The 11801-nt window shown below is 41.0% G+C and overlaps 1 protein-coding gene across 5 annotated transcripts in view; it reads right to left on the minus strand.

The window, feature by feature from the left end:
- The window catches only part of LOC116700353 (periostin), a 32416-nt gene extending 22822 nt beyond the window's left edge, over positions 1 to 9594 (minus strand). For 3 of the 5 annotated variants that reach the window (XM_032533460.1, XM_032533462.1, XM_032533459.1), the window contains exon 1: positions 9346 to 9594. In XM_032533460.1, coding sequence (XP_032389351.1) covers positions 9346 to 9464 — 119 coding nt within the window. In that variant the 5' untranslated portion in view covers positions 9465 to 9594. The remainder of the gene's footprint in view (positions 1 to 9345) is intronic. The other 2 variants (XM_032533463.1, XM_032533461.1) reach the window with 1 other exon arrangement.
- Positions 9595 to 11801: the final 2207 nt, after the last annotated feature.

Raw genomic sequence — 11801 nt, forward strand, 5'->3', positions numbered from 1 at the left:
TTTGTGAGAAATTGTAATCAGGTATGTTGATCATATTTAGACACTGTGAATGAACTTATGCATAAGCTAATGAAACAAAACTCATATCAGACATTAAGTGAAGGAGAAAATGTACTGTTGCTTGGCATCCAGGTGGGGGCGACACCGTGTTGGTATAACATTACATTTTACAAGAGAACCGGATGCAGTATGGCCAGAAAGCCACGTGTTCACTCACAATGGAGGCGGACAAAAGGGTCCTCCACAGGAAGGACCCCTAATACGCACGCACACAGACACGTTGCCAAAGACTGTAAACAGGAAGCCGCGCCCACCCACCCAGCCAATAGAAATACTGATGTTAAGGTGATATGACCCGCCTTGTGATGCTTTTGACCAATAGGGCTCCTTAAGAGAACCCCGTATATAAGGCAAGGTACGCCATTGTTTCAGTGCCTTTTTTGTGAACCTCTGAACTAGTCATGTTCCATTGAGACCCGTGCACGTATTTATTGTCCGGAATGCATTGCTCTGTTTTATTAATAAATCCTTTTGGTATACTTAATCAAAGCTAGAGTGATTCCTTAGCTATTTGAGTCCCGACGTTTGGACCCTCCAAGTGGAATTCGCAACAAATTTGGTAGCAGAGGATGGTTTTCGAGCAGTGGGTAAACTTAGGAATTCCACGGAATCAGGATTAGAAGTGTTTAATCCTCCGGTCCAGATTCCACGGACAGTCCACGTCTGCCGGAACGAGACAGAGGAGGCATTTTGTGCAAACCGCGGAGGAATGGTCACAGGGAGCTCTCTAAAAAAGGGTAAGCTGAAACCTGTTTCATCAAATTCAGCATATGTTAATAGTATAAACCAAATTAAAGTGATCGACCTCCGGGTGAGTACATATTAAAAAATATAGACTAAAAATTATAAGTGTGTGGTGGACATTGAGCATGCATACTTTTTCTGTGAATGAGAGTGGAGAGTGGTGAGTTGAAGCATCTTGGATGCGTAGGCATTCCAATTTTTTTTTTTGGAGCTGTGTTCTGTGGGAGGTTCGATAAACCGGTCGATAGATGCGCTGCAGTCGTATACTGATGGGGGAAGGCCGGGACACATAGCCAGCCAGCGTTCGTTGTAGTGGCTTCACCCATAAGGTGGGCCAACGCGTGGAAGTGTGTGAGTGTGGAAACATAGAGAGCGAAATACAGAGTGTATATAATGCTGTTGAAGAATGAATGTTGGAAATGTGAATGAGTTGATAAATCATAGGTGATTCCAAAGTTTGGAGCTAAGATACGCGGGAGATTGAAACTTGCCGGTAGGAGTAATTAAACTACATGCCGAGGGAAAGTCTCGGCGCGTACAGAGCCAGTGTTCACCATTTGGAGTCTCGGTCCATAAGGCTGTTCTCAGCGGATGTAGGGAGTGAGTGAAAGTAAAAGAAAGAGATAAGAGCAGAGATAAATTGGAAAGTTGGAAAGAATGATTGTGTGAGCCCGAGTAAAGCGTTGACAATGACCAGCCTCTGGTCCGTCTGTGGTGCTTGCTGTTGAAGACGTAGGTTAAAATTACATGTAAAAATACTGTGGATAAGTTCGATAGGGTGCTTTGTGGGTTATTGAAAAGTAGAGATTTTTGAGGGAAAAGAGGGGAAAGAGAAAAAAGGGGGGTGCAGAGGAATTTTGCAGAGAAAGGGAGAGACAGCCTGCAGAGAGAAAAGGGGAGGGGAAGCAGAAAGCGGGCAGAGTGGGTGAGAAAGGAGGGGAGAGCAGAAAGGAGCAGAGGGAGTGAAAGGGAGGGGCTATTGATTAGAGTCAGGGGAAAAGGGGGAAAAGATTAGTAACAGCATGGGAGAAGGCTGGTTGGATACCTGTGGAAGGAGTGCCAACTTTTCAACAGATTCTACAAATAAATGATATCAAAATCAATGTAAAAACATGCAAAGCGAGCGAGAAGAAGAGAGGCAGATTCCGCTTCACTAGGCCAAAACGAGCTGCCAGAAAAGAGGAAGAGGAGTGTCATGCCCTGGCCCTCCGCCTAGTGGCCACCATGTCAAAATCAACTGTACCCCCAATAACAGCAGAAGATACCCCATCCCAGGATAAAACACAGAAAATAAATAGATTATACCCAGAATTGACAACTTCACAAACCACCCCACCTCCTCCATACAACCTTGGAAAGAACCATCACAAGACCAGACAAAGCAACAACCCATTCACCCACGTGACACAAGCCGATGGGCTCTTCCCGGTTCCAACAGCCTGTTCCAAGACATCAGTATAGATTACAAGATATGGGAGCAGACAAGGTGTGCAAGGGAAAAGATATTTGTTGGTAATGGTAGACAGATTCTAGGTGGGTAGAAGCTATCCAGCTACACATGAAGATGGGAGACTGTAGTAAAATGGTTAACTGATACCACGGTACGGCATTCCAAGACGAATCAGGTCAGATAATGGCACCACTTTTAACAACCCGTTGTTGAGAGAAGTTGAGGTCGCTCGGGGATACACACTCATTCGGGTCGGTATACATCCACAGTCCCAGGGACTGGTGGAGAGGGCCAACCAAACGTTGAAGGCTAAGATAGCCAAGGTCTGCCATGAGAGCAGGATTAAATGGGTGGAGGCCTTTCCCTGGACTCATGGCCATGAGACTGCAAAAGGGGGAGAGACGCACCTTCCCCCCACGAGATCTTGACTGGCAGACCACACAGCCAGGTCCACCCATAATGGAGGTCATATGCCTTTAGTGATGTAAAACAGGTGAAAATGTGCCTATATGAATGAACTAACCTATTTGGTCTCAACCCTCTCTACCCAGGTGGAGAAAGAAGCCAGCACCATCAGAACGAGAGGAGGACCATTAAGGTGGAGACTGGGTCAGGGTTAAGGTCCACAAGAGGAATGGGGCCAACCCCAGGTGGACTGGTCCAAAGTGAAGGAGTTTACTTCACACTCGGTCCAGGTCAAAGGTAAATAGGCACCGTGCACAACTGACACATTGTGCCCCAGCAGACCCTCCAACCCGCACTTTAGCGGACACACCATTTGATTCAAAAAAAAGCAGAAAATAGCGCTGCTTAGGAGGTCCAGACAGTCCTCAGTCTGGACAGAGGGCACCAAGCCTAAAAGAAATAGGGCTCAGGAGAAGAATAGTAGTGATAAATTTTGTCATGCTGGGAATAGGGCGGGACTGATAATGCGGGGAATAGAAATCAAATTACAGGATGTATAACTGAATTAGAGGACAATGCCAAAACTGATAATTCGTATTACGTGCCAAATTGAGAAAAAATATTTAATGCTCATACCTACAGGGAGCAGCACACCCATAAGGGACACTAGGACACAAGATAAGGGGAGAGGGTGGATAAAACACAGGAACAGAAAAATTATCAGCATTTCCAGTAAATCTACACATAAGACTGGCACAATAGTCTCCGGGGGCACACATGGAATTCAGTAAAACATACAGAGGGGCGGCTGTGGCTCAGTGGTAGAGAGGTTGCCTGCCAATCGGAAGGTTGGTGGTTCGATCCCTTGCCTGCAGTCCCATGTCGAAGTGTCCTTGGGAAAGATTTCCGAGTTGCCCCGGTGCTGCGATCGGAGTGTGAATGTGTGTGAATGTTTATCTGATGAGCAGGTGGAACCTTGTACAGCAGCCCCGGCCACAGTGTATGAAGGTGTGTGACTGGTGAATGTTTCCTGTAGATGTAAAAGCGCTTTGAGGAGTCGTTAAGACTGGAAAAGCGCTATATAAATACAGCACATTTACATTAAAAACAACATACAGAAAAGGGACAAAGATAGAGGGTGTTGTAAGAATGAGGGAAAGAAGGAAAAAAGTGGGTTATATAGAAGCAAGGGTATAGCTACAAGAGAATAAAGCAGAAGAGAAGTGTTGACTCATGTAGTAATTAAACTATTGTTGCAATATAAGTATTTGAGTAAGCGGAGAGAGGTGTTCAAAGGTAGTAGATGGGATTATGTCTGAGATCTGGTAGATTGAAGGAAAAGAAATGTGAAATTTATGATATCACAAGGAAAAAGTAAGAAATAAGAAATAGAAAGTTTAGTGCATTTTATGGAGGGACATAGCTGGTGAGAATTCAACACTAACTATTAATGGCTCATTTTTCAGATTGGGTATAGTTGGTATATGTTTAAATGTATGTCTGTATGTCTTGTCTGCTTATTTGTTGTATGTCTGCCATTAGGAGATGGATCAAAATTATAGTAATGTCCTGTCAGATCTTAGTGGTACTTGGGGAGGCTGAGAAAACCCAATAGGGAAAAGAGGGAAATAGTGTAACGCTTTAAAAAAAAAAAATAATAATAATTTAGATTTAAATGGGAACATTCGGATTAAAAAAAAAAAAAAAAACAAAGAAATAAAGTGCAATCCAATGTGGACCATCTTATATGACAGAAGTTTTAAGGTATGGGACTTAAGGGATTAGCAGTGTCCTACAATAATGGAGAGTAACTAAAAGAGAAATGCTTATGTAAACATTCTATGTTAACATGAGTTTTTGACCCTTCCACAGAAGGGGCTGTAAAAAAAAAAAACACAGATAAGAAACCTCATTTAAAAGTAATTAACCAAAATGCCTCTACAGGGCAAAAGGTAACTCAAGGGTTAAAATTAAAAGAAAGCAGATCTGATCAAACTAATGCATTGATCTAAAAATATTCACATGAAAGTCGTAATTGATTAAATTACTTAGTTGATTAAATGGAAAGTTGCTTTGATCATTTCCAGTTTTAAGAAAGAAAAAATATGAGGCTTCTTGTTTTGTTACCTTTACAGTACTCTGTGATACTTTTCATGCTGGGAAACATTTTAGGGGAATTGGGTTGATAATAGAAATACAAAGTTTACAGTTTGGAATTGGGACTTTAAACTTGGACAGTGAAATGATGAAATTTCTACTATAATATGACTGGCCCTACTGTAGTAACGTTTTTGAAATTAATGTCATAGATTAAGACTGCTTTAAAGTAAGGTGCATAAATTATACAGTATAATGAGTATCTCATATCAGGTAAAAAATTGGATAGATTGAACCACTAGGTGATAAAGTTGGTTCTACTGTTACTAGGACAACAGGTAAAGAACACATTACACATTGATGTACAAATTTTTTGCAACTTAAAAATAGAAAATAAAGAAACATTCTTTTTGTTACAAGTCATCTAAGTTTATTGGTGGGATAAGATTGAAACCAGTCTAGGCTGATATAGGATTCCATTTATGTGTATTTGATGTGGTGTTAAAATGGCTTTTAGTGAAGCTTAATTTGTTTGTGGATTTTGTTTGTATTTTGAGTTTTTACATGACAAACTGTTTAAACTATTGAGTTGATGTGGAAATATTTTATTTGGGTGATTCTTTTCTTTTTGAACCTTTTGTTTTGTTGCTTTTAAGATCAAGATGCAAGACAGAGTGTTAATGGCTAAAACGAATACATAATTAGGAATAGGAATGCTGTAGGAGACATAACTCAGAAGGAGAGATGCAGTAGCAATAATACAGTGTCCATAGCATTAAGGATATTAAGACTACTCTAAGATTTTGTTTTAATTTGTGCAGAAACATAACCCGTAATGTAAACTGAAGCTTGGAGGAGATAAGTTCCAAAACTAGTTTCTCTTTAGAATGTTTGAGGATTTTATAGAGTTAAACCAGCAAGAAAGAAAGAAATGTTATTTGAGTGACATGAGTGACATACACTGAATGAGTATTGATAAAAGAAAAGATAATGCTTTTTGGAGTTCTGTTTTGTGCCACACAGTGCCTCGTAGTGTCAGAACCAGGTCCATCTCGCTCCTCCAGCTGCGGGATCAGAGACAAACTGGACCAGAAGACCAGCAACAACCATCACAGCACCTCAGACCACAGCACAGCTGAAGACCATAAAGCTTTATGGTCTGGCTGCGATTTTTGGCCAAAAGTGACTTGAAAGTGGACCAGGGCCAAATGTTTGATAATATTTACAACATCTGTGAGTGTGCTGTGCTGGACCATGGAGCAAGGAGTGAGGTCTGCATACTCTGGCTGGGGCCTTGCTGATGCTAAGGTGAGAGGGCTCTCCAGGGGTCAACCATGTGGCCTGCTACACCATAAACAAAAGACTGAGATACAGACCAACGATGAGAAGATGGACTGAGAAGGAGAAGGGGGGAGCAAGAGACCGTCCTGGTTCTGGTACTTCGGATGCACAAGTGAAGGGCAGGTTGTACGTACAGACTCTCAATCTAAAAACAAACACACATAAAATACTGGGAACAACAACTTATACTCTGCAAATTAGGTAAAGTTCATGTAAACAGACATGTTTAAAGGGTTAAGACATGTCTCAAAGGTATAAGCAATTTGGTAGGGAAAATTACATTTTGTAGGGCCTTATAAATTTTGTAACATTATTCATTAAATTTCCTGTATAGTTCCAAGCAAGATCGGTGACAACTAGGTTAATACAGATGGATTAATCATAATCCTCACATTTTCAATGAAGTGTTAAAAGATGATTTGGTAGGAATAGATCCAGTATTGCAAAGTACTGTGATTTAATGTGTACATAGATCTGTCCACAGGATGAGTAAACATTAGTCTCACAGAGTGAGATAAAAAAGGGGGAGTTAAAAACTCCATGCCTTATTCCGGGGTGCTCCATAATTAATGCTGGGACATTTGTCATTTCATTGTGATCACTGAATAGGATTTCCATGAAGGTGGTGTTGCGAAAGCTGAGACCAGAAGAGGGAAATGTTGAAAATTTTAAATGTTGTATGTGCTTAAACATTGTGTGCGATTTGCATTATACATTCAAGTCAAAAGGTAAAAGCATTATTTCAGCATAAATGAAGACAGGTTGGTCATGAGCTAAGTTTGTTGTCATAAGGATATAGTTTGTTTGTTACATTAAGGTGTTTTGCAATACTTCTGTTTTATAATATAAGATGCTCTGTTACATTTTGTTATAATCCAGCTCTACAAATATGTCAGAAGCAGAATTGATTGTGGGGATTGTTGAGTTTTAAAAAGTTAAAATGTCTGAAGGAACCAGATTAGAAAATTATGCATCCACTGTCCCCATTTCCCCCCCCCACCTTCTGACTGAAAAGAGTTGATCAGGTCAAGTCTGGCAATTAACAAATGGAAAGGAGCTTCCTGGTACGTCACAGAAGGTGGTCCCCTGTCTCTTGTCCCCTGGGGTTTCATATGTGTGTGCGCGTGTGTGTTTGTGTGTTTACAGTAGGGAGAGTTAGTCTAGGCTAAGAGATGGAGGATCATTATCTTGTATATTGTGGACGAATAGACACACGCACACACACACGCACATACACACCACTGTGGCCAAGAGACCCCACCCTTTGTGAATAAGACCAGGGGGGACCAGGTGTCCAATAGGGCAACATTGAGAGTTAGGATTCACACCTTTGCAGGTGTGAAAAGGGGGATATACGTTTTTTACCATATTAAACTTTTGCTGCACGTTTTTATACTAAAATGAATTCTAAAAGGTTTTTCACACAGTTCCTTGTTTACAGTAGGATTTGCACCAAGCAGGTGCAAAAAGGGGGATTTGTGGGAAATTATACTCAGGTATTGTGAATTATTGTGAGAAATTGTACTCAGGTATTGTTATCATATTTAGACACTGTGAATGAACTTATGCATAAGCTAATGAAACAAAACTCATATCAGACATTAAGTGAAGGAGAAAATGTACTGTGCTTGGCATCCAGGTGGGGGCGACACCGTGTTGGTATAACATTAATTTTACAAGAGAACCGGATGCAGTATGGCCAGAAAGCCACGTGTTCACTCACAATGGAGGGGACAAAAGGGTCCTCCACAGGAAGGACCCTAATACGCACGCACACAGACACGTTGCCAAAGACTGTAAACAGAAGCCGCGCCACACCACCCAGCAATAGAAATACTGATGTTAAGGTGAATGACCCGCCTTGTGAGCTTTTGAACAATAGGGCTCTTAAGAGAACCCCGTATAAAGGCAAGGTACGCCATTGTTTCAGTGCCTTTGTGTGAACCCTCTGAACTAGTCATGTTCCATTGAGACCCGTGCACATTTATTGGTCCGGATGCATTGCTCTGTTTTATTAGAATCCTTTTGGTATACTTAATCAAAGCTAGAGTGATTCCTTAGCTATTTGAGTCCCGACGCCCTCCAAGTGGAATTCGCAACAAAACAACACATACACGTAAAACAAGAAATACATAGGCATAGATGAGTAAAATGACACAACCCCTATTCAAGATAATGACAATTGGCAAAGTTGATGGTATTTTAAGGTAACTAAAATGGGCAGGACAAATTACTGGCTCCGATGTTAAAAGCATCACCGACCTCACAGAACAGTATACTCTCAATCTGGCCCTGAGGATACTGGTCCATCCCACCCACCTTTCTCAGAGTTCTCCCCCCTCCCCTCTGGACGTAGATTTTGAATGCCCCTAACAAAAACCAAACGTGCCTTTACATCATTTGTGCTGAGGAGCATTCGGTTACTGAATAGATCACACATTGGCACATCAACATTTGATATTGGGCGCTTTTTTAATTTTTAAATCATCTTAGTTAGTGGACTGATGATTGCATGTCACCACCAGTACTGTGTTGTTGTTTTTTGTCATTGTTTATGTTCTGTTTTCTGTACTGTCTAAACTGTACAGTGTACTGGTGTGGTTTCATTGTCTTCTTATTGTCTTTTATTTTTTTACTGTTGTATGGGCTTAATATTTAAATGTGGCTCCCTTGTGAGATTTACAGTTTTTATCAACACTTTTATGAGCAATTGATTTCTTTAATTGCATTCTCAAGACTGGGTAACTGACGTTTAGGGATTATATACTGATTTAACTTTGTGTAAGTTAACAAATTTGATGCCTTTTTAGAGTTTTCTTACAACCAGTTTCATATTGTGGTCAGGAAGCCCTGTCACCAAATTGTAAGATGTTTTTATTCTTTCTGGTCTATTTGTGAAAGCCAAATCAATAAGTGTCTCTGATGAACTAGTTATCCTCGTAGGCCCTTCAATTATCTATTGGAATTCAGATGACTTTTTACCTACGTTTTAGCTCTTTCCTTTTTATTTTATCACTCCAATTTATATTAAAATCTCCTAATAAAATAACCTAATTATTAGTATCACATTCCTGAGGGCATTCAATACATACACAATAATATGTACAGATTCTGGTCTGTACATTCCAATCAATATAAAAGACATTTGAGTTGACAGATTTAATTTAAGAACAATGCATTCCAAGTCATCAACAAATGACTTCACACAATCTATCTAGCCGTCCCTCCCCCACATCCCATCTCCTTACCCTTCTTTCCTGGCCCGTATGCGACTGTGGGTGACTATCTTGTCATAAGCTGAAGAATCCACACTCCCTAGAGAGCAGAGTGCCACCAGCACTGAGGTCACCACTAGCAGCTGATGCATCCTAGGGAGGTAACAGTCCTCTATACTGCAAGGTCACAAACACACACACACTCCTCTTGTCACGCACACACACGCACACACGCAACCCTCAAAAAAATACACAGGAGATATGGAAATGCGAGTGAGAGAGAGAGCTTTTATACTAACTCCCTAACACACACCCATGCCAACCCACTCCCTCACTGTCTTTTCCATACCATTACGTTCTGTTCTGACCCGCACACACCCTTCTCTTTAGCCAAATTCCTCCCTCCTGCTCTGAGTCGAGCTTATTGTCTCCCCCTCCCTCATGTTGTTGCACATGATTTCCTCAAACATTTCTTTACCCCCATTACATCCCAGTGCACCAAAGACACCCTATGACTCAAACTTCAGAGTGCTCCGCACTCCATAATGAAGCATTACCTCCCAGCTGTGGATTGACCTTAAAAAATATATCAGACTACTGTGTAATGCAGAGGTTTTTTATTATTATTAATCCTTTATTTAACCAGGAAGTCGGTTGGGACCCATGCATTTAAGCTTGATAGATTATTTGGAGAAGGGAACACACTTGAAGTCCCCATCAGTGTTGAAAGATGCACAAAAAGAAACTAAGTAAAATATAGTGACTAAATAAAAGTCTATTTCATATTCTCACACATGCATAAGCATACCTATGTGTGTCCTTAGGACATTTGGCAACTAAATATGTGAATTAAATTGACTGTGTTTGAATTAGGCTAGAAAATAAGGCTGTAAATCAAATTCAAGGACCCATGGCAACACATCAGCCTGATGATAGGTTTGATAGGATGATCGGCTTTGTTTGACAGAAGCCTGACTATATTTTTATCGTCCCTCCCCTGGGATAGCACTCTCCTCATTACTTTTACGATGTGGATTCATCATTTCCACCAGCCTTTCCTCCCCTGAGCTCCTCTTTCCCACTTCATCCTCCCTGCTGTCATGTTCATCGTTCATCAGCTTCCTCCACGGCCCAAACTTTTCCCTGCAGCTGTCTCCGTCTCTTGTGTAATAGCCAGATCTGATACAGCTTCAAAGGGAAAATTCATCAAAAGGGGCTCCTCGGACGTCGTCGTGTACGGTCTTGACATCAACAGCTTCTAAACTGAAAGCATGTATAACTAGCTTGGTGATGGAGATTCATTATTCATTGAATTAGTAGCTGAATCTTGTGGTTTAATTTTACAAATGTAGCAGAGTGCAGCCAACCCAGGTATTGGTAAATGTTTGGTTTCTTACAAAATGCATATGATTTATTCAAACAGAGATTAATTAATTATTATTTTTTTTATAATACAAATATTAACAAACAAATATATCAGCAGAATGGAGAAAGTAGATTTTCTTCCTTCTTGACTCACAAAAATCACATTTATAAACCAACATTTCATCACAGATTTACTCACTTTTTATGAACTTGCGTGGTCTTTCTGATCCCAGGGAGGACAGCAGCAGGCAGGATGCTGTCTCCAACGGGGCCTCCTCCCTCTGGAGACAACTTCCTGTCTGTGATGCTATCTCAGCATTGAAAACAGACTGGGTACACACAATTAGCCCAGCCTGCAATCTACAGTAATTTAAACCTAATCGATTTCCTTTTCGCTCCCTCCTGTTTAAGGCTCCTTGATATCACACGAACATTAACACATCCAAAGACACACAAACACCTTCAGTACATGCTGGATTGTCACATAGTTTAATTCCTTTTGTCTTTGTTCTGTCAGCTTTCCTTCCTCCCTCGACCAACCTTCAATATTAATTTAATTCCCGTTAAGCAGATGTTTCCCACAGGAATGAACAACAGTCCACCTGCAACCTGGGTATTGTGAATCTCAAATCCTGCAGAAAGGAAGCAAAGGGCAAGAACTCTATTCAATAATAACATCTCCCCCTAGTGGAGATGAGTAGTCAGTGCAGCCATGTGTGATGCCTTGAAAGAATTGCATTAACACATGTAACAGTAACAACAAAAGTTTATACTGGTTATTTTTGTCTCACAAGAACCGATGAGTATTTATCAGTTACTATTTGTTCACATCTACACATCTATTTAAAGGACTTCAGTGGTTTTGCTCCATGTGTCCTGTTGACCAGTTTGATTAAAAATGTAGAAAAAAGGTCAACAGAAATGCGGGTGGCTGTGGCTCAGTGGTAGAGCGGTTGCCTGCCAATTGGAAGGTTGGCAGTTCAATCCCTAGCCCTGTAGTCCCATGTGGAAGTTTCCTTGGGCACTGAACCCCGAGTTGCCCCCGAAGCTGTGCCATCGGAGTGTAAATGTGTGTGTGAGTGTTTATCTGATGAGCAGGTGGCACCTTGTACGGCAGCCTCGGC

This window comes from Etheostoma spectabile, chromosome 13 (genome assembly GCF_008692095.1).
Source record: "Etheostoma spectabile isolate EspeVRDwgs_2016 chromosome 13, UIUC_Espe_1.0, whole genome shotgun sequence".
In the NCBI taxonomy this organism is placed as follows: Eukaryota; Metazoa; Chordata; class Actinopteri; order Perciformes; family Percidae; genus Etheostoma; species Etheostoma spectabile.